The sequence below is a fragment of the Diadema setosum genome, chromosome 16 (assembly GCF_964275005.1).
Source record: "Diadema setosum chromosome 16, eeDiaSeto1, whole genome shotgun sequence".
Lineage (NCBI taxonomy): Eukaryota > Metazoa > Echinodermata > Echinoidea > Diadematoida > Diadematidae > Diadema > Diadema setosum.
This window is the reverse complement of record NC_092700.1, coordinates 26,037,428-26,062,027: the sequence shown is the minus strand read 5'-3', so window position 1 is coordinate 26,062,027 and position 24,600 is coordinate 26,037,428. Positions and strand designations below refer to the sequence as shown.

General features: G+C 35.9%; 1 protein-coding gene across 1 annotated transcript in view; it reads left to right on the top strand.

The window, feature by feature from the left end:
- The window catches only part of LOC140239930 (uncharacterized), a 173,876-nt gene extending 162,102 nt beyond the window's left edge, over positions 1-11,774 (top strand). The window contains exons 33-39 of the mRNA XM_072319748.1: positions 2,021-2,041; positions 4,722-4,827; positions 5,321-5,465; positions 5,940-6,053; positions 6,660-6,813; positions 9,324-9,381; positions 11,070-11,774. Of these exons, the coding sequence (XP_072175849.1) occupies positions 2,021-2,041; positions 4,722-4,827; positions 5,321-5,465; positions 5,940-6,053; positions 6,660-6,813; positions 9,324-9,381; positions 11,070-11,074 (603 nt within the window). The 3' untranslated portion in view covers positions 11,075-11,774. The remainder of the gene's footprint in view (positions 1-2,020; positions 2,042-4,721; positions 4,828-5,320; positions 5,466-5,939; positions 6,054-6,659; positions 6,814-9,323; positions 9,382-11,069) is intronic.
- Positions 11,775-24,600: the final 12,826 nt, after the last annotated feature.

Here is a 24,600-nt window from a genome sequence, read left to right as displayed (position 1 = left end):
GAGGAAACAAATTTGTTAATGACTAAATGCACATGGCTACATCATCATGACATTTGGATCAAATATTGTTTCTGTGATTAAGATTTAGTTAATGTTAAGAATATTTACTACTTGAAATTATTTGTTAACAGTTTGCAATGAAGCTGTTGATGTCAATCAATGAAGAAACATATACACTTGTATAACTAAAAGATAGACTTGACTAAGTTATTGTGACATTTTGATCAGATTTTAGATTTTTCTAACTAAGATTTATTTGTGATACAATAATCATTATTAGGTTATTTGTCGAGAGTTTACTCAAACTTGTCCTGAACTGTGGTTAAACTTTTAAATCTGAACTTACAAAAACTCTCCCCACACAGATTACCCATTGATTATCTCTTTACAGTATTTTTTTTTCCAAATTCTGATTTTTCCTCATCTCAAGACTGCTACCAACTCTCTAGTATGCTATTCTATTCTATTTTCTTTTATTTTCACCACTACCCTGTGCTGTTCAATGCACAAATAGCATGCTCTGACTCCACAATTTGCTTCTGTAACATGTACAATTCTACACTTATTTGTAAAGTTATCATTTGAAAGAGAAATATATCTCTTGAAGAGCACTGAAATGGTAATTATGTATCCAGTATTTTGAATGCTTTGCACTTAACGCTGTAACTCTAGTGCATTCACGCGTATAAAGGGGAGGAAAAAGAAAAAGATCCCCAGTTTGCTTATCAGTAAAAAGAGTATGTACTCAGACTCACTGATTATGCAACATTTTACGTACTGGTATAGTATAATACAACAATGCTTTGAATAATCCACAATCCCAGTTACTGCATCGTGACAAATTTCATTTTTATTTAATTTTCTTGTATCCGCAACTTGATTTTAGGTGCCCCTGCTTTTCAGCTCTAATTTCCCTAGTATCTGTCAATCAGCAAATGTCCTTCCAGTCATTTATGTGAGCAACTTGCTACTAGTGAGATATCAATTTCAGGCTCATCTTTCTTTTGTAACCAAGATTGCACCTGTTTCATGTTTGTATATGTATAATACATAGCTGTGCATCACTCTAATTTGTATCTTTGTTATGATTACTGTTAATATTCCCTGCATGTCCTCCCCCCGCCTCTTACAATCACTACTAACAATTATACGCTTCTGAATCTGCAAGTGTTACTGTAAGAAAGGAAATTATCTCAATCACTCTAACCACCAAAGTTTTCATGATTCTAGTTGAGGGTTCCTGGAAAAAAAAATTAACAAAAACAAAACACAACAATAAAAATAATTTTCTTATGTATCCCGACAAAAGTGTCTAAAAGGATGTCTTTGATTTGGAATTATCATTGCCAACTAAGATATTTGCAACATGCAGAGTATATCCTTATTATCTTAATGGATTTCACCGTGATTCTGATTTGTTAATGTTGGTGGCCCTGCCAATCAAGTTGAATATGACAAAAACGGAATTGACTAATGTTTCCGTCTCATGGACTATAAACTCATTTCATTCTATCAGAAATGAGAATGTGTCATGCATGATTGTTGTCGATAGAATTTAAGAATTGTTTATAAACACTTGTCAAGTAAAAAAAGAGGATTTTTATTCTAATATTTTTTTCTTTCTATTTAGTTGCTTTCTTCCACTACATATACTAATGTATTAACAGCATGTACACTGTACATACATTCATATGAACCAATGCGGATTTTATATTTTGACAGATATATACTGTATCTTTTTTCTTTGAGATGTACAGCCATTAATTACAAACAAACCAAATGTGATTTTCGTTGTCTCATTTGACATCGGCAAACTATTGAATGTCATCATTTCTATATATGGGCACTTTTCGCCTAGAACTGTGTGAAAAAGTCCTTATCCTTTCAGCACATTTCATGCAGATAGTATTACTTAGTTTGTGTTTTAATTTTTCAACTCCATGTTACTTGATTGATCTCAATCTTAACAAAGTACATTCATGTATTTGCCTCACTTTCACCATCCCACCTTGCACACAAGCCAACTACACCAGAAAAGAAGGTATACTGTGTTATTCAAAATACACACTACATGTAGTTGTGCATCCCTCATAATGCTTGACGTTTTGAGATATTAAGAACTTGTGTGGATGCACCACATCATCCCTGTATCTTACTGTGCCCATCCACCTCCCAAAAGAGGAAGCAATTACTAGCAGTCAGTTTGCATTAGTCCCTAAGCATGACCATGTACCTATGTCCTAGCCACTGCTCTCTCCTTTGGAGGCAGAAGGGCACTAATAAGGCTACGAATGCAGTAGAGATACAGTGTACATATAGCTCCTTTTGCGATTCAAGTGAACACACTGCTCACATCAGAGAACTGATATATTGAAAGGGGTAAAGGCTGGCATGAAATTACGGTTAAGTTTTATAGGGTTTGCTTGATGAAGAACACATGGGACACAAAGTCTGTTGGGTCATATCTTGCATATTACATATATGTCATATTTTCTGCAAGGTGGGACTTCTTTCCTTTTGCCACTATTTGCAACAGACTTTTGCTTTTTATATTTCTGAAATCATCTCTCTTAGAAAGCTTAAAGCTTTAAAACAAGATATGTTTTGCCTTTTACCATTATTTACATATGACTTGTGCCTTTATATATCTTATATCATCTCTCTTGATATTAGGCATATAGCTGTAATTCAAACAATATAATGCTTTGCTTTGAAATTGTTTTCTTTTCAAAGAAACTGGCTGTGCCATGCATCTTGTTACCATCAAAGGACATTTGTATATATCATTTTTCTTTTTTTTTCTGGAAAAGTCTGAGTCTTTTTTTTTTTTTTTTAGATTTGTTGTGTTCGTAATTGTCTCAATTTCTGTCAACTGATTTCAGTCGTTACATTGTACATGTCCCAGCTGGATGTGAATGCTTTGAATTCCCAGATTACAATCAGTCACATAAGTACATGGTAGATTCCTATTTGTATTTTTTGTTTTTTTTTTAGTTGTATGCATTTCCCCCTTTTCTTTTTTCAAAGTGTGGTAGTTGTTTCATTGTAGCCCTCTTTGTTCAGTGTTAGAACACCCTTTGTGGTTTTTCAGTGTATGTCGCAGTGCGTATGGTACACATTGGTACATACACATACATTGTACGTACATGAGCATATTTGTACAACTGTAGTGACTGGTTTGTACACACTTTGAAAGTCCATTTGTAGATACATGTAAAATGTCTGTCTGGTATCTACCCAGAAATGTCTGAGTGCATCCTCTACCACACATCAAAAAGATTGTCTGTGTATGATACATATTACTGTGGACTCGACCACTTTTCTGTCACGATGATGGAACGTTACAGGAAGTCAAGTGTGCGTACTTGGAAGAGGTTGTATCAAGATTGCGTTGGAAAGTCTATAAATGTTTCACTAACATTACTGATTAGGAACACTTTGAAATTAACTTGCTAAACTGTGCCATGTTCATTGCCAAGACTGCCTTTTTAAAATAGTATTTGCGAGAGATATGCTGCTTTATCCTAACATTTAAAAGTATCATTTACATTTGCTATTTTTATTGGTCTGTACCGCTTTAGATCCTTGTCTTCTGCTTACTCTGCCACATAAATATTGTACATAAAGTGAAAGTAATGAAAAAAACAACAACAACAACAGGTGCACAGTATTAGTCAAATGAAAACAACTGCACATTCATATTGAATTATCCAATGAATGTTAAAGTATCCTGGTGCTGCTGTTATGAGCAAGAAATAGTGGTTGCACATGATAATGGCTTGCAATGCATGATGGGAAGGACGCATTACAGGTATTTTCTGTTTTTAAAGCCAGATATAAATTAAAAAAAAAACTATATACCAAATGCAACCCAAGTATATGTATCACGAAAATTTATTCAAGAGAACCGAGTGTACAACTCCTATATTTGTATCTAGCTGCACTTCGTATACCCTTTGCACAAATTATACATATATTACTATTTATGACGAATTTGCAGTGCTCTTGAAAAAAACAACTAACTATTGCTCCTGATATTCAGTATATAAATTTGAATGTACATGTAGCTGTGTGCATTTTAACATGAAACAGCCAGCTAAGCATAACAGAGAAAACAACTGCCATTGAATATGCAATGTATTGCAATAACACATCAATGTCAACTTATTTGCTCTCGTGTGCAGACATTTATTTTCCCCTTACCTGTATACACAATTTTCTCTGTCTTAACAGAAAGTGATCAAAGCTAATTTAGTGTGAGAAACTGAGTAAAGACCAGCTACATTGCATCATAATATCACAACAGCAAAATAGTTGTTTGCTTTAAGGGATTTCAGGTTTAAAAACAAAACAAAACAAAACACATTGTACTAATCTGATGTGATTCTCGTGAGGTGTTAATATGCCACACAATCATGTGATGCGATGCAGTGCAACCATAGAGGCGAGTATGAAGTCTGGGCATCCGTTTGAGAAATGTAGCTTAGTTTGCCATCATTTTATTTATTCATTTCAGCAGAAAGACTAAGGAAGCTGAAAGATGCATTTGCAACACATATTTATGTATATATATATTTGTTTAAATTTATTTGTTGGTACTGACAAATATCTAGCATCGTGGATTGTATATATTTGCACATTGACGACTGCCTCAACTTTTCAAAATTCAATATGAAGTTCCATATTTATGTATGATGTGGATGTCTTGTGTCAATTTCTAGCCATCTGGGGTTGAGGGAGCGGAACCGTCTAAGCTGGCCTTCAAGGATAAGTGGAAACGGTTCGAGCAGCAGATTGATGACCAGACGCACTCAACACCAAAACAAAGTAAGTTTAACTTGACTTGTGTGTGTGTGTGTGTGTGTGTGTGTGTGTGTGTGTGTGTGTGTGTGTGTGTGCATGTGTCATTCACAGTTCTCAGAGGTTTGCCCTGTGCAGGATATGTTGTGCCACAATTACATACGTAGGTCAATTACAGCAACAGGGCAATCACATACAACGGTAGACTCTGTTGCATTATGTGGTTCCAAGTTCTTTATATTGCCAAAATTGTTTGGCCAGATTTTCTCTAAGGTGTCTCAACAGTAATTAAGATGTGTTCATTGTACATGTTTCTCTCAAAGTTTGACACAGATGTAGATAACATGGCCTCCACCCCCCCCCCCCCCCTCCCCACCTATGCAGCATAGTGCACAGATCTCATTCCAAAAACAAACAAAAATGAAAAATCATTTTTTTTAACATCTCAATTGCCAAAAATACATGACATAAATGATCTTTGAGAGTAACTGACTTCTTTGTTGTCCTCCTTGTTGCCTAGCAACCAAGAAGGTAAGCCTCGTCAGCGATCAGGACCTGCAGAAGATCAAGGAGGACGAGGAGAAGAAGATCTCGACGATGACGCCAGACGATCTCCTCAACTACTCCCGGGGGAGTCTGGAGGACAGCAGCTCACTATCAGCAAAGTAAGTCATGGGCTGCGTTCACACTTGTGAAACAGGCTTGGTCTTCCTTTGCTTTCTTTTAAGTTTGAATCGGGTTGTATTTGAGCTTTGTAAATTCTCTTATAACCTAACTAAAACTGCTCCAAAATAAAAATTCTGGCTGTTGAAAAAAAAAAAAAAAATAGATAAACTTTTTTTTTCTCTTCCCCTTTTGTAATCCTGCCCTATTTGCTCTTTATAGTTGGGCTGCGATTACAGATGAGATGTGAGGATTTTTTCATGAGTAGAACGGTTCATATTCTCAAATTAAAAAAGATAAGACATGATTTTGTTGACCTATTTAAACTCGCTCCCGAGGACTTTGTTGTAATGGGATTACACCATATATGCAAAGTTGTGTATATTCATCTGAGAACTTTTTTGAGCGTTCTTGTGTGAGCACATGGAATGATGTGATGTGCAACAAGAGTCTTGCATTTTTCTTTGCAACTTCAGCATTTCCCTTAGTCCCATCAGTGTAAAAGCGGAGACGTCAAATCACACAGAGCTGTCATCGTCGGAACTGAGGTCGCGAGAGGCCGACGAGAAAGCTAAGCAGCGGGCAGCGAGGTTCGTGGGTCTAAAGTCTGCGTTATTTGAACATGGTTATCATTTTGACGAGTTTGACTCTCATGCTCACAAGAGTTTTTGAATATCCATAGATAAAACAATGTTGTTTGCCTGTTGTATTGTAGTGAGGTTCCATTTATGATGTCATATACCTCATTTGATGAATGGTGACATTGTGTAAGTTCAACAATTGCCTTTGAGTCCCCATGCTATATCAATATATGTACAGCATGTACATGTATTATTCTTTTGTTGTTTGCAATTTTAACAATCCTTTTCTATTTTTTTTTACATGACAAATTGTTTAATCTTTGTAATGTGACATCTTTGTCACCAACTTCAATATAATTGAAAAGAAACCATTATTGAATTACAATATAATTTAATTGAAATTAAACAGTTATTGAATTGAATTGACTTGAAAGAAAACAATTCTTGAATTGAATGATTGAAATGAAACCATTATGGAATTATACTGAATTAAATTAAATTGAATGACTTAAAATAAATTGAATTGAATTTAGTTTAATTGAATTGAATTGAATTGAAATTAGGTTAATTGAATTGAGATTAACTCCCTTCTCATCCCGTCCCACCCCATCCCAGGATCAAGGCGTTGGAAGATGATGCCCTCCAAGCTGAGCGGGTCCTTCACAAGGCTCAGGAAATCAACAAACTGAAATCGAGTGCTGAGACGGAGACGGCGACATCGGAGTCCAAGCCCAAGGAGAACGGCGAGAACAACTCGGCGGGCCTAACGGTATGTTGGTAGCTCTCCCGCTAACGTTCTATTCCCCTTTTATCTATTTATTTTTAATTTTATTTACTTATTTCTTTGAGAATGAAAGCTCACAGTGTTGCCTTTGTTTGGACAAGCCTAAGAAAGACAGATTATAGTACCCCCATTGACAATTCTTAAAAAAAAAAAGAAAAGTATGGTGTTGCTGCAAGCAATAGATTGTATTATTTCTAATGTGATATAAAAAATGTTAATTGATATTTAAGGCAAATATCTGAAATTTATTTGTAATATGTGATAAACAATAATGATTTTCTTAAGGCAGATATCTGAAATGTATTTGTAATATGTGATAAACATTAGTGATTATTGATAAGGCAGATACATGTATCTGAAATTTACTCTTGATATTTGATAAACATTAATGATTACTGATATGCCAGATTTATGAAATTTGGTCATAGAGGTCAACATGTGTACCTGTAGAAGGAGTCACAAGATTTATCATTTATTGAATCAAAGAAAAAGCAACAAACTCTCCAAAAAGTTGTGTGATCATTCATCACCAAAGAGGGCATATTTACACATTTATTGACATGTTTTAACCTACTGTATTTTTGAGAAATATCACTTTGCTTAGTGACTTTGTATTTCTTTTCTGTGTTGGAGTTAACAATGTGATGTTTTTTGTCCTGTACTATTTTTTGTCAATGTACAAGAGTGTTGCAGCATGAGCATCATATGATTGTAGTGCAGACATTATTTTTCAAACTAATATTAACAGAACTTTTGCCTTGCATTGACTTGTGTTCTTTCCACATTAAACTGCCAGTGATCATTTTCATTTGCAATTTTTGTTTGTTTCTGATATGATTTTAACTTCATTCATTTCACATTGAATGATGTGTTGATGTGTCACTTATCAAACCTAGCATGCATGTCATTTTCCCCTCAACTCATAATTTCACTCAGTTTACTTGCCTTCCATTTCTACAACCTTCAGTTCTGATGTTTGATCATCTTCAAAGTCAACTGGAAGGGAATATACTAAACATTTTCTAATATCATTACCACACAATGTTTGACATGGAATACAATTTCTTTTATGACAATAGTCTTTCGCTGGCATACCTTTGGAACATTCAGATATACAAGATTTATGCGGAAAGCAAAGTCGTTACCTGAACCTAACATTTTATCAAATAATGCAGTTTCTTCAAAATCACAATAATAATAATAATGACAATAATAAATAACACTTATATAGCACTTAATACTGACGTTTCTAAGCACATTGATACGTAAAAATATTGAATTGAAATACAGCATTATGTACAACCCTGATTGATTTGTACACAATGTATATGTAACATTGGCCAGCCATGTTATTGAAGGATTTCATAATCATTTACCACATTTGTTGTTGGTTTAGAATCTGAGATGTAGCTGACACCATCATTACTAAAACATTCACATCAAAATATTCATAGCAACTGTACTGTACTGACCACCACCACTACAACTACACTACATTACATCTACTGCTGCTGCTTGTACTGCTACTATTGCTACTACAGCGACTGATATCCAGCATCATTTCAGATAATACTGCACTACAATTCTGTACTAACATTCATAATCACTCTACATTGCCATGCATACATGTATAATAATATTGGGGTTGGACCGTGACCATGGTTAGATATTTGTGCACTTTGCTGTGTATTAGTGATCACATTAACACAAAACAAAAACAAAAAAATATGCAAGCAACACAGAATTGCAGAACAACATCTGTCACAGAGTTAGTCTATATCTGCTAACATGGATGTGGATATATGGGACTGTGTAGATTTCTTCTTGCACATTTTCAGTCGTTTGCTTGAGAAAATTTATAGATGATGAATTTCCTTGTCTGAATCTAGGCGACCCTCGTGTGACAAAGCAATTTATCGAGGATTAAAGAAGTTGCACAAATTTGATCTTTCTTCTGATGATTTCTGTAAACTTTACCTGCTGTGATATTCTTGGACCACTCAGAAGTTTGAATCAATAGATTTTTACATGTGTAGATATCTCCTCTTCATGTGTACAGATATTTCTTTTTTTTTTGTTTTGTTTATAATAGCATTATTGGCAAATCATAGAATGGGAAGGGGAATAATGAGAAAAAGCCCCTGCTAGCAGAATATATGGTACATTTATCACAAGAAAATTATTCAACACCAAAATTTGCCATCTCCTCCAATGCATTGTGCTGCATGGCACAACTCACACACCCGATACATTCTGTAAGGATCAAACCCTCATCTGCTTTCATCACCCTCACAACATGTCAGCCGACGCACCCAGACTAACTGTTGCCAAGGCAACGCCAGGGAACTGACTCTGCTCGCGCAGCAGAGGGCAGTGTTCTACTAACCTGTTTCCTCTGCAAGGAGATAATATCTCCTCTGATCCACAATCAGGAATGACCTCTTGATCTCTGACCCCTGAACCTGCCTTCCACCCCTCCCCCCCCCCCCCCACAGATATCGTCGGGCCCCACGCAGCTGGACGAGATCCAGTTTATAGACGAGGGGGACGAAGGTACAGCTGTCTGTACGTAGACCATGCCGTGGGTTTGAAGCCAGGGTTTTTCTCCTTCTATTTCCTCCTCCTTTTTATTTTTTATTTTTGCCTGATTATTGCAAATCGCATGCCGATTGCGCAGCCCAAACATACCACCACTTTTGTTTTGTTTGGTTTTGATTTGCCCCTTTAAATTAAAGAGATGCCAATTTGCATTCTTAGATGATCATCCATTTCAGCTTTTATTTTCTTTTTCTTTTTTTACAATTTTTTTTGCTATTAAAAATGCAAACTATTACCAAGTTAGTTTGCATTATACATCTTATCAAGAGATCAAAACTCTTTAATCCATGATGGCAATTAGCCACCATTTTTTGTTGTCTACTTGTGGTCTGTGGAATAATCATTTAAGTTATTATCATTATTGTTATTTGTTTTTACTTCCATTTTCCATTTATAACCCAGAGCATGTGGAATGTTCATGTAGTGAGTCTTGCCCTCATAGTAAATTTAATGATCGGTGTTGTGTTTTGTTTTTCGTTCTGGTTGTTCAATGTTCAGCCACATTCCTTTTTTTGGCATGGCATTTTACCTGTATATTTTATAAAGTTTTGATATTGAGAGTGAATTCCTTATGCTACTCCCTGGCCATCTTTGGAATTTTTTGGGGAAAGTAAAAGTGCAAAAGAAATGATGTAAAAGTTGTAGTCCCATATGCTGAGACTCGTGGAGTAATAGTTGAGCTATTAGTTTTTCACGCCACCGTAGTTGTGAAGGACACTACAAGTTTATTCAGTTTATATCAGAAGACGAAATTCCATCAAGATTGTTAGTCTCGGGGGGGGGGGGGGGGGGAACACTGGGGAGAGAAATAAGAATGACACATCTTGTAAGATCAAGTTAGCCCTTTGTTGGACGCCCTTCCCAACAATTTTTTTTTGACCACTGATTTCCCCCAACCCTCTTTAGCTCCTTCCCTCCCTCAATCCCTGTCCATTGTTACAGACATATCCTGCTCAGGAATTTAACCAAAGCAAATTCAACCAAAGTAGGGGGCAAATCAGAAATGGGGAAACGCCCAGCTCCAACCTCGCACATGGTCTACGATATACTCTTACTCTTCAATTCTATGCTTCACTGTACAAAGTTTTGAATCAGTCCAAGGGATTAGGGATTATTGCCTTTTTTAATCCATCAGAATCAAATGTGATTTTATGCTGAATTAAAATAATGGAGGACAAACGCTAGTGTATGAGTATCGACAGGTATTAGTTTGGACTGCTGTATTGCTTTTTGTTCAACAAACACTTTCTCAGTTATCATTCTTTGGTCATTATTTTGCAGTCTGTTTCATTTCAGAAGAACTTTTCTGATTGCCCAGAAGATTTTGCTATCAGCAATTTTTCTGTTTGTTATTTGCTTTGTTTATGTTGAGCATGAGGCATAATTGCATGTATGATAAAATGTAGATTGATAAGATTGCTCAATCAGATATTTTCTTTTGCTGCTGATATGTTATGTGTCTCAGGATGCTAACTTATGGATGCTCTTTATCCAGAACTTTCCTGGAAATGACTCTAGAGGGGGTGATTTCTTGAATGGGGAAATTGTTCATCATGTTAGTTTGACTTCCTGTGATCAATGATGTGATTGAAATATGGCATCTTTAATCACTCCTTTCACTCAACTCTATTCTGTTTCAACAGATTAGGCAAAAGTTTCTACAAGGCATGCTGTGATTGGCAGCCTGGAGCCTGGAACGTCCTCATCGAAATGAAACAGACATTCTGATTGGCCAAAAACTGACTCTGCAGTGAAATGAGAGAGAAAGAGTGACAAAGAGGATCAAAAAACATTAAAGACAACACCAACAACAAAGAAGCAAACCCTGCAGCTGGTACACAAACTTGGATTGGTCGGATCCACCAATAGCTGTCAGCCTTTGTCCGCATGGAAGACTCCGCTTCATGGAACAAGCACTGTGATTGGCCAATCCGCTGCTTCAGCGTCCGCCTTTTTTTTCCATAAATCGACAAGTGTTTTCAGACGGAGCTCCGCCCCCGGGGAGATGCAAGGGGGGAACTCATGAATATGTATGCTTTTTAATGCGTAGAATAATGGTGGAAGAGTGCACTTTTTATAGTAGGGAGGAACCTGTTACTTAATGCTGGAGGGAAGATGTTCGTCCTCATAACGCACAGTTTTTACAGCGGTGATGTATTTGTAAAAAGAGGTTTTTAATGATGATTTGTTATAAGGAAATGATAATGTGGAATTAGACACAAACAATCAATGTGTTCTTTTGCCCACTCATGTGAAAATAAGACAGAACAGTCATCGGTGATTCAAACAGAAAAGGAACATAGAGTTGACTAAAAGTATGTGCCTGAGTTGTAGCACCTACACAGTAGATGAAAGAAAGAAAGAGAAAACGTCTAAAGATGTGATGAAGTATAAAATTTGACAAGAAAATGACAATGAAGACAAGTATGATAGAAGCATTAGTGCAGAATACAAACAAACATGGATATGTCAAGAGCCTGATGAAAGAAATATTAACAGGGGCATTGCTTGCGAGGTCTTTGAGGGGGGATTGAAATAATACACATACTTCAATGACTGCCTCCTTGTTTGCTAGGCAGATGGTGGTAGTCATCTGCACTCAGAATGTAATACTAACAGACATAGAATGAAAATTTAAGGAATTGCATGTTTATTTAATACTTTTTTTTTTCTTTTCAGTGTTGGTGTAGAAATTTTATGTGATTATTATTCTTTGCCATGTGACCTTCATGAATTCATACTGCCATGGAAATTATGACTTAAAAAAACTTTGTACAAAGAGAAGACAAAAACTATTTTACAAAGACTGAAAGATATGTATGGATAACCGTATGGAATAGTGCTCGTCTCTGAGTAATTTTAGGATTGATGTACATGTATATATATAACCCAGCTCTTCTTTATCCCAGTTGGTTTATAGAGTATGCTAGAATATAAGCCTGAGTTGTTATCACAGTGTTTGACAATTATCAGTTAATCTTTTTGGGACCAATTTAATGATGGCTTTCGCCACCGTGGATTACACTCTGTTCAGAGAAATGCTAGTGTGATCCAAACCCCCAACAAGTTCCTACGCCGCAATTATATAAAGGAAGAATGGCACATCGGAGCAAGCTCAGTCAGCGGGATATTTTCTCGGCTGCAGATGCGTCATTGTAGACGTTTTCTCCAGAGAGTGCTGCTGAGAGTCAAAAACGGCCGTTCCCATCTCGTTATCGACAAAAACCCTCGCGAGCTTTCGCTGGCCGTTGATGCGTTCTGCGTAGGTGCTGTATACTGGCAACCCACCAGTAAGTGCACAGCTGCTAGTGCACTTTTTGAAAGATGAACGTTTCGTGATCATTTTCACAATTCTACTTAAGATTCGGACGGCACATCTGCCCGGAGGGAGCCGGCCTAATGCAAGCGATATTTATACTTTTCAAGAAAACAGCAGAGCCAGGAACTGAGAGATTTTGACGGAGATGATCATAGGATGTAAAGACATTGAGTATACTTTCAAGAAATTGTAGATAATATAAAAAATAATTGTAACATATTATAATGCTGTACAGAAGTTCTAATGATGTTGTTCCATAAGCCAGGTTATATAGAAGAGGAAGATGAAAAAAAAAAAAGAAGAAGTTTTAGATTTAGATACATCAGGACTTGTGAAAACTCTCATATTGAAAAGCTGATATGATTCGTATTCATCTGTGGGTATATTTTCTGTGGTGTGAGGGAGTGAAAGAGGAGAAAATGAATTGACAGGTGTGATTGTTAAAAAACAAGAAAACAAAGCAAAGAGACTATAATCAGTGTTCCCTACTAAAGGGTCGCTGGCGGTATCCCGATAAGAATTGTTGCCTTTGACTCGTCTGCACGCGTGTCAACGTAGACGATAACAACGTTGCACCAGATCACCCAGGATAATTCCGTTTTTTTGTACCCAATGCTTACAATGCACAACCATCATCCGTGGTGAAGCATGGATTAAAAACAGAAAGACATATCGTAAGTGGTATCTTTTGAAACAAACAAAAAATAACAACAGCACAAACAACCAACCTCAGATTCTACTCTGAAAATGGGGTATTTTTGCATGTTCTAATGGAGTTTGGTGTACGGTGTACCAGCAGTGTTTCTATATGTGGCAATTATTTTGTGTGAAATCCTTGGCAGTTTACCCATTGAACCATTTTCCCAAACTTGCATGAGTTATACTTTGTTTGTATATGTAGTGGTTCTTTGTCCAATGCATTCTAGAAACATATGGGGGGGGGGGGGGGGAGGCAGGTGTAGATGATTGTTTGCAATCTTGCAAGATGTAGTCTGTCTTGCTCTTGAATACTTTGGTGTTTTTTTATTACAATCTGGTGATGATGAGCTTAGATTATGTGACTGTCAGATAATGTGGTCAGATGATTAAAATTCAAGGTGCTGTGGTCATTTTAACTTAAACTGAGAGGTGCAGAAGGTTGTATGTCTGTACATGGCTACTAATTGTATGCATCAGTGGTGGTGTGTAAGTGCCAAGATGTTCAAAGGGCACGTCATGAACATCACAATGTACAATATGTAACTGGTGTTAAGATGGCAGAATTCTATCAGTTTGGCTGTCCTCATTTGGCTGCATTTTAACTGATAAGGGATGTAGTAATTTACCATGTGACATTTTCAAATTTAAAGTAGGAGGAACAAGCTAGTTGCAAAAAAGAAAAAGAATATTGACAAAAACCAAAGAAATCATTAGATTAGTAAACTCCACTAATTCAGTGCACAGCTCTGTATGCTTTTTTTTTTTCTACGCAAGAGGAATCATGTCAAATTGGGGAATTCTTCCATGTATATATTTTTTTTTCCTTTTGTCCTTTCTTTTTCTCCAGGTAACAGCTTGGTTCATTTTTAAAGTACACTACTCTACTTTTTAAATTGTAAATGTTTGGTTCCCATTTTAGTACTTTAACTTCTGTCGTAAGGCAGTGTTTGTATGGTTTTAATTGTGTCAGCATCACACATAATCAGAAACATAACTATGATATGCAAGAAGACAAAGAAGTGATGATTAAAATCATATCAGCCAGAAAGTTGATTTAACCACAGCACCTTCCAGTGACGGGTGGGAAAATCTTGTTAATTTGGTGAAAAAACAAACAAACCCCCCAAGCACTCTAAGTCTTCAGCCTTTTTATGTAATTATGATATGATATTTTTCTAGCGTCTGTAATAATTTGATGACTACACAAATACTTCATATACCATATCCTTCCCCAATGATATACAGTGGACTCTTGTTATATGCAACTATCCTTAAAAAAAAAAAAACCCTCAAATTATTAAAAAGGGTTGTTTTTTTTTCTTGCCCCAAATTTCAAAGATTCCATTGTATTTTACTTTGTGTAATTTTAAATCCTTATATAACAAACATTTCAATATAGCAGTGATTTCATCAGTCGGAAGGAGTTTGCTATAACAAGAGTCCACTGCAACTAAACTCATATATATCCATAATATTGAAATGCAATGTCAGGAAACATAATGGCAGCCATTCCTTGTGCATTTTGAGATACGAAAAGAGCAGTTTTGTTCATTTGCTTTGTACAGTGTATATTTCTTTTAACTCTTTTATGTTTTTTTTAAACGTCTTTTTTTTTTATTGATATATATTAGGTCACTATACTATTACTTGCCAATGCACTTGTAAAATGTTGAGTATACATCATGTGTGTTTATCTATTAACAATTTTTTTAACAAGAAAATGAGCTACTGCATTGTCCTAGCAGTAGATGGGTTTCCCCTTGTCTGTATGTGCTGTTTACTGTAGCTTTGAAGCAGTGCTGATTACATCACTGCGTTTCTAGACATTACTTTCTCAAAGGGAGAAGTCGGTTTTATATTCCCACTCCTTCTGTTAGCAGCATTGTGGACTGCGAGGGCGTCCCAGCCAGCAACATTGGGTTTGTCCTTTTGTATACGGACTTTGCCACACTAACCAGCCACAATACAATACGATACGATACGATACAATACAATGCAATACATTGCAATACAATATGACACGATACAATACAGTAAATTACAGTGCAGTGCAGTGCTTTACAGCGCAGCGCAGCGCAGGGCAATTCAATGCAATGCAACACAACGCAACACAACACAACACAACACAGCACAATCTATAGCGTTCTTACAATGTACAAGGAGTAAGCATGGATCACAGGGCTTCAAAAAATGATAATTTCAATCTTGCATTAAAGGGGGTAGGGAAAATAAGCCCTGTTGTTTGTATGGTGGGGGGCCAGGGTCGCTTTTAATGCCAATCTCTGGGCAGCTTGGTTTTCTGCCTGGCTACACTGTCCCACTGCCTGTCAATCATCTGGACTGTACATTTGATTTCTATTATTTAACATGATTTCACAGCTGTGCAGGAATACCTTAATGAAAACAACACAAACACCCACGTTTTATCAAGGAAGCCGACACCCTTTCCTCCCTTAACTTGTCATTAGTTGAAAAAAAAGAATGTGCTATTGGAGTTTCAACACGCAGATTTCTGTTCTTAAAGGCGACAAGATTTTCTAGAAAACACAGATTTTGAGTTCATCTTTGTTATTCCTGTTTACGGGAAGCCCAAGGTGCTACACATGTCATGCTAGTAAAAGAATGATATATTCATCTTCACGTTTGACTTTGCTGTCTCTTCCATAGATGAATCCTTTAGGACCTATGCTTTGAATCCTTTGATTCTTTGTTTTATCGCTCCAAAGTTTAATATTAAAAGAAAAAAAAAGTGATAATTGAGGGCGGTTCTCCCACATTTAATGATTTGAATACTCTGTATATTTATATGTTGTTACTCCCTATATATCTCCCTGATGTGGCATATAACCCGATCCTGAACCTTTCTTATTTATTTGCTTCTGTCTGGTATGTATGTGAATAAGGTCGTAGCTCAAAAGCATAACGGAGGGTGTGGAAACAAATTTTGTAATATATAATGATGTACAAATACTTTTTGATGTTCGGCTTCTTTGCTTAACCTGTTTTTTTAGCTGTGGAGTTTCAAATATGCAAAGAAAAAAGAAAAAAGACACCAAAATAAGTCAGTCGACAATGCTAGAATTTATTTACATCTGTTGCTTAATTCCACATGTATGATGGTCATCATGCTTTCTGATTTTTAGATCTCATTGTAAGTGTTCAAATCTGCTTTGATTTATGATTTTGTTGTGTTTTTTACTTGAAGAAGACCACCACAAACATAGATGGCGTCAGAACATTTCGTATCGTTTGAACTCGTGTAAATATGGTTTCAGCAGCCGACTGTCTGGAAATAGTCCCTATCCCAGGCTCAGTTTTATCCATGTATCGAGTCATATTTATATTTTACAGAGACTTTGTAATGTGACATTCTAATCAAACGAAAATGTATCCCCCCCTATTTGTAGTCTCTATGTAATGTAATGTTCATGTGTGAGAATGTAATCCAATGCCTCTTTTTATATAACTTTGCTGCTGGCAAATAAAGTTCAGATCCTCTCTTTTCGAAAGGAAAACAAGACTACAGCAGCCCAGAAACACCCTAAGCGAAATGAAGAAAAGGGTGTGCAGGTTGGGATTATCGATAAGGTTGCCCGTGGTGTTAAACTTGCATTCATATCTCTTGCCACTGAAGCAGGAAACCACAGCATCGAAATGGTGTGTAGTATGCTCGATTGTCCTCTGTCTTTTAAGTTTGTTCTCTTCTTTCTTCTTTTTTTTTTCTTCCTTTTTTGAGGGAAAGTGTATGTCAATGCAAAACAGTAAAAAAAACTCGCCAAAGAAATATAAAGGGGGGCAGAGTTTCTTCATGAGACAATGGCAAATGTCACCTTGTGAACTTAGTGGGTGAGATCGAGTCTCTTCATACCAGCCCCTCACCACTGTGTAGCAATAAAAAACAGCAGAGGGAGCTATCCACTAGACAGAAGAAGAGCAGGAATGTAATACATTCTTACTTGCTGATATTCATCTGTCTGTATTTCTGAGGCAGGGTAGTCTTTGATTGACAGAGGAGGTCACTTAGCCTGTTTAGAATACTCCATAACTTCCGTCTAATTTCAGATTTTGAAACTTTTAAAATCAATGTTTTAATAACAGATCCTGTGAGTTTGTAGAAATGGTCGAAGCAGTTATTTCAAATTGTAAGATATTCAGTTAGAGCTGTGTAGTAGGATCATGGTAAAGTGTCTATCTTGATTTGTTTACAGCCTTTTTATTTCATTTTGTTTTATAAAGCGAAAGTGGGTAAGCCACAGGAGAGGTGTTAGTGAGACACAAAACCCTTCATTAAAAAAAAACAACAACACATATCCAGCGTTTTGTTCTGAAGTAATTGGTGTATGCTGAGTTTCTCACCGCTAGTTAATTAAGTGTTTTATTCTCACATTCGTAGGGTGCTCCATTCTTAATCTTGCATCTGTGTACATCTGAAAGACGTGAAAGAAACCCGGATGTTTTATATACAAATATATTATACTGTCTGTGAGTATGCCGAACACCGCTGATTTGTCGGGTAATTTGCGAGTTCAAATTCAAACAAGTGTCATTGAACTTCTGTTATGACTGGTGTTAACGTACTGTGTAGTCTATTAAAAAAAAAAAAAAAAATGAAAAACAAACGGGCCACTGCGGGAGATGTAAGGATTCTCGGATGTGTGCCGATATTTTGTATTTTATTCTGAAGATGCAAAATCTGTGAAGTATTAAATATCAAATATTACCAAAATTGTCGTATGTCATGGTGTTTATTTCCACATACACTATCTGTACCATACTGCAAAAACAGTGCGTGTTTCTCTTGTCCGGTACAGTAAATGTGACTGTTGGTGAAAATCTGACCGGAAAGATACCATGTCGATGTGTGACTTGTTCAGTGCAAAGTCCTGATGCAGTTGCTACCAGTGATTCTTATTGTGATTTGTTTTGAATAGATTTTACAGGTTTTTAGTTTTCCAGTTATGTATGATATAAACCTGCCATAGAAATGGTGTGAAAGCCATCTGCCAAAGCACCCCCAGTGTTTTGACAATGATTTTAAAGGGATCATATAGTGTTGGTTGAGATGAGAACTCGGCTTTTAACTTTTTGCAAGTTAATTATAAAAACACTTATGAAATATTAAAGAGCATACAATTCTAAGAGGAATTAATGTTTGATAAAAATCGGTTATGAAATGGTTGAGATATAAAAAACAAAGTATAACAAATCAATCATAATAAAAGATGGGCTCCACCTTATAATTAGGATTGCCTTGTTTTGAATAGCTAGGCCATTTTAAAACCAATTTTCATCAAATAAACTTAAAATTCTTCTTAGAATTATATTCTCTTTCGTTATATTGAAATTTCGTTAAAACCAAACAAATAAACAATAAAAATACAGAGTGGAAAATGTTGCAAACTGAATTTTTTACCTTGTACCTTGTTGTAACCGGAATTTCGTTGTAACCGTGTTCGTTATAACGGGAGTGCACTGTTTATGACGCACAACATTCTGCCCAGTTATAATTGATGTAGGCTGACACACTTAATACATGTATCACTGTGTGGGAAGAAAATACTGTGTCTGTTGGTGAAGTGACAGTATTCCACCTTTGTCTTTACCTCCACTCTGCTCATGTCCTCGGCCCCAATACAATTGTGTTGTGCATTCTTTCTTTCACACACACACACGCACATACTCTTTTTCACCTTCATACATCGACTGTCTCAACCGTTTTATGACCTTTTATCACATCGTGAGAGAGAGAAAAGGTAAAATCCGCTGATGTCATTGCAAAATACCATTTATTTTGTATAAAAACACCATAATTGGGTACTTGGGCTATTACAAGCAATGCTTGGTTGTACACTTCAATTCTGATGGAAACCATCAAAAACTATAAGAAAATACATTGGAAAAAATAATATGGTGACATTGAAAATATAATAACCCGACTCAAAGGCAGGATCAATCTGTACCTAAAATCTTAATGAAAATACATTATTGGTAAGTCAACTGTTTTACCTTATTTATCACACACTATTTTAGCATAGCTGGAGAGTGTCTTACCTAATGTACTTTCTTGCAACACCTACCACAGTGACATGCTGAATATATCACACTAGCTATTCATGATGCACCACACACCCTCAACTGACAAATTTTTGACAACCACTAAACTACAGGTACAGCATACTACAGGCTACACACATCACAATTGCTCACAAATTCCCTCATTGCCAATTCACATATACACAGTCATGACACAGTTTTCAACTCACTTGTAGAATACAGTGCATTTTTGTTTTTGTTTTATCATCTCATTTCCTGGCAATTTAAAATCCACTGGCAACTACAATTACTCTTTTTTTTCACACCCCCCCCCCCCCCCCCCCCCCCAATATACATGTAAGCACATAATGCCGTTTTGGAGATGAGAAGTTCAAAGAATGCACTTGTATACTACATACAACTGTACTGTACATCTGTAAACTGTACTAACAAAAACTCGCACTTGATGAAACTACAGGCAACTCCCCAAAGTCCCTGGTACTGGCAGTTTTCTTTTGTTACATTGAAATTTTCTTACAGGAGGAAAAAAATGGTAGAGTCACAGCCCAGTGTAGATGTGAGCTGCAACAGTGAAAGGGTTCAAAGCAGGCTTAGATAGTACAGCAACTTGGGGTGCATTACATTACATTGCATCATAGCCTGTGAGTTGTACTGCAATATCACTTCTGCTTCTTGGAAAGGCCATGTGTGTGTAAACACTTGCTGAATGTGAATTGCGAAATAAAAGCAGAAGAAAAAGGAGCAGATTAAAAGTTGCACAAGACTAAGTTTTCACAGAGTAAAGACAGAACAAAGACAGACCCGTGCCTGACAACAGAATTTACAAATTATACCGCACTTTCATGTCCGTTGTGTGTGCACATACAAGTGCGAAATTCATTTATACCAACACTGCACAGTGATGGTACCCAGACCATTCCAGCCATAAACCACGTAAACAATGTTATTACAGATCACAGTAGTCCTTTCTTTCTTCTCACAAGCCCTTGAAAATTTTCACCAAATTTTTTTCCATAGACGGCATTTGGGGTTTAGGAAAGCATGCTTCAAATTTAGCATCAAAGTATCAGTGAGTTTGGCAGTGACAAATGAAGTAGTTGTGTACATGTATATTGTAGTTTCGTTGAATTTGACCCGCATCTTCTGGTTGCCTTACAGCTGGAGGAAATATACTGGCCAGAGTAACATAGGTAAAATACCTAGCTGGAATTCTTAAATACAACATATATCTATAAAGAGGAGCTTATGTTTTGAGCTTTAAACAGCTAGCTTCTGATCCAGACATTATATTGCATTCCCCCCCCCCCCTTTTTGTTAATGACAAACTGAAACCTGTAGAGAGCTGTGAAAACAGAATTTTGCACTATTCCTCCAGTCAATTCCATCTAGACATACTGTATCTGTCCATTATACAATGTATGTCTATCATGATGTAAAAAAAAACCTTCACCCGTTTCATCTCAACTAAAAAAGAAAAATTATCAAAATATGCCTACTTTCTAATACCTACACCAAAAGAAAATACACCTTAACAACATTTCTGCTGTCTTGAATTCAAAGCACCAAACACAGTCAGTACTACCTATGGCGTGTACAAGTTATATGAACTAACCAAGTCCTACACCCTACACATTTTAAACAGCAAGTTCATAAAAGAATATCAAGTCGAAGAAGAGTGTTAAATATGACAAAAAGTTATTATTTGTAAACTTTAACTGTCTAATATTACAACCTGTACACGATCATAAATTTGAGAGAAATATATAAATCTAAAGTTAAGATCTGACTGGACTACCCTCACTTCCCTTGCACATGTTTTTTTTTTTTTTCCCACTTTCTCTTCACATACTTTACTGGCGATCAAAACACACATCAAGAATATACATTCCATGCACGAAGTAGAATGACTTTCACGTGCCAAAAGAATATTTGCTCACCGTCACGGCATTCCATACAAAGTTTTGCCTTGCATTGCACACTCAACATTTACAGCTTCCAACATCTTTAAAATAACTATACAAGAATTAACACTACTTTTCTTTTCTTTTACCATTTTCTTTTTTAAATAAAACATCTGTTCAATGGTGAGGAAAAGCAAAATATACATTGGTATCAGTTTTGCTAAGTTTTCACTGCATACAACCATAATCAACACTGCATGAATTTCATGGCTCGTTTTTTTTTTTTTTTTTCTTTCTTTCTTCACATTATTTTTATATTTTAGGGAGAATTTTCCTGTGAAAATTAAACATACTTCCGCAATATCACCTCCAAGTTATAAGAATTTTGTAAACACTATAATTAGAGTTTATCTATAAAGCTGAAAGGAAAAGAAAAACTGATTAAGATATACACTTCCAAACATTCTTCTTGTGTCATTCTGAGAGCATACAAACCAAGTCAAACTTATTTAATAGTCATGCATAACTCAATTACTCAACAATCAAAACATATTTTTTATCAAATGTTTTAGTTTATCAATCATCCAACTGCTACCAAAGTTTCTTCATCATCTCAAGTGTTCACACAATTACATTTATCATTACCTATATGCAAACATATGAAAATATTTCACCTAAAAATAGAAAAAAAAATGTAATGAAACTGAAAATTAAACTGTCTACATTTCAACATACAACCGTAAATTGAATGAATGCCTTACTTTAAAAGAAAAAAAAAAAATTGACATTAACCTGCATAAATGAAGACTAAATTTGATGAATATATTAAATCATGGCTGATGCTTTTCATTTTTCATCAATAAACCACAACATATCATCTACAGATATATAGATATATTACATATTTTCTGCATACAGCTTATTAATTGTAGCCCATTGCACTACTTCTGACAAGACAAGATTTGCAAGTACTTACATTTGTGGAATTAAATCATAAATCTAAACAGTTATTCGACATAATTTCATACACTAGGAGCAAAATACAAATCATGAGAAACCAGTAAGACATTTTGATATTTTACCCTGGAACATATCATCTTTAGAAAGTATGGTTCTGTTACCACTGGAGCAATGAAGAAGTAAGGTATGACATTGTAGCATACCCAAATTCAAAACCAATTATAAGTATTAGCCAGGGATGAAACTTTATGCAACCATTGGAACAAATTTTCTCTTTGTTAATAAAACTATTAGAACAAATTCTCTTTGTTTTAATAATTACCATCAATACACGGCTTATCACATTTCATTGTTGCAGCAAAGACAATCTGAGCATGTAAATTTCCTTGGAATATTTGACACGTACCATACCAAAATGACAGTAAATAGAGGAATATGAAATCTTTCTTTCCTTAAAGGAACATAACCTCATATTGCAAAAGTGGCAATGTACACCTTAAATGAAGTCTATTCATATTTCTCGTTTTTGTTCTTCTTAAATATCTTATTACATCTGATTACAAACAATGCAAGATTAACAGTACTTCGTGCGTAGGCGCCCAATCTGTGTTACATTTTGAGGTACAAATGTACGTGTACACGTGTATCGAGGATTACCCTAGGATTTGACAAATATACTTGTAGGAAACATCAATTAATTTGTTGGCTGGCACAACAGACTTGTTCCTCCTTTAACCCTTTGAGGACGGGTCTTTGATACAAGACGGATTTGCCATAGACACCTGCTCGAGTATACTTGGGACTCGCCCTCAACAGGTTAATTGCTTTTCCCATTTTCTTTTGGCACTTGTTCCCCCTTACGAGTCATTCTGCTGTCCACTATCACCTAGTCTTGTCATTCTGGCAGAGTACTCACCATGGGATTACCAAACCATGTCAGAAGCTCTCACAACATGGTCACTGTTTGAGAATCAAATCTATTCACAAAACTGAAGGGTCTGTTCCTTCTAGACTAATGACACAATGACATTATAAAAGCAAACAATGATCTCATTAATTCATTTTGGTTAAAAGTCTATACAGAGTTGAGTTACATTTCTTTGAAGAGGGCTCTTAGAACATTCATATACTTTTAAATGATTTTGAACAATCTTAATGACGCTAAAACATTTCACAGAAATGGAGCAAGTCTTCAACATGGAATTACTACATGTATCTTTGCAATTCATAGCCATGACAGACGAGAAGCCATTTTATGGTTTAGAAAAGCACACACGCACACACTAAAGAAGATGAACCTGAGGTGCTTAGACATGAAGCATCCTTGCTTACAACAATGGCATTACAAGCAGTTTTACAACACGGATGCATTAAATACTGTTGCTTACTACTCAGTAACAGTAACATTACATGCCACAGCAACTATGACATAAAGTATCAAATAGTGTTGCATACAACACGGTTGTAACAAGGACATGCATTTATATCAAATTCCTTGGTGATTCACACACAAACTATACAGTTTGCCTCAGACTCAGCTTAAAATTTCACGTATAGTTTTGTTTAAATTTGCCAACTTAAGTGATTGAATTGTGGATATACATGTAAGTTCAAGGCTTCATAAATGCACTACTTTTGACAAAAAAACAGCAGAAATGCACAAGAAATACAGGCTTGTATATGTTAACATGCATTACATTATTAACTAGAAATGTCGCTTTGGCGACTGGTATGCCTCCGCCATAATGCATGATTTTCCCAATAGGTCTAGATAGTACATGTGGACACTGTGTGATTACATTTTCACAAAATTGGCCAAATATTGGAATGACAAGTTTGTCACAAATGTGTTGAATGTTCACCTTCCTTGACGTAGGTTTAATTGGATGAATAGGAGAGCATGTATCTAGGGATTTAAGGACTTTAACTTGACTTTGACCCATTCATACATTTAGGCATTGAGTAATTTTCAAGGTACAGGTGGGGAGAAAAAGTGCAATTTCTGAATTGAATAGTAAATTGTTACCATTTTCATCTGGCCCTTGACCCTAAAATTCATAAGATAATTACTTTCAGGTAGAACATGCATAATATGTACTAAGTTTCAAGGTAACTTGAGCCACTTCCGAGATATGGAGGAAAAAGTTAGTTCAGCACTTTCACTTGATCTTTGACCTTTTGACCTTTGAGGCAAAAAGAGAAAAAAAAAAACTTTCCAGAGAATTTCTATTAGGTTACACA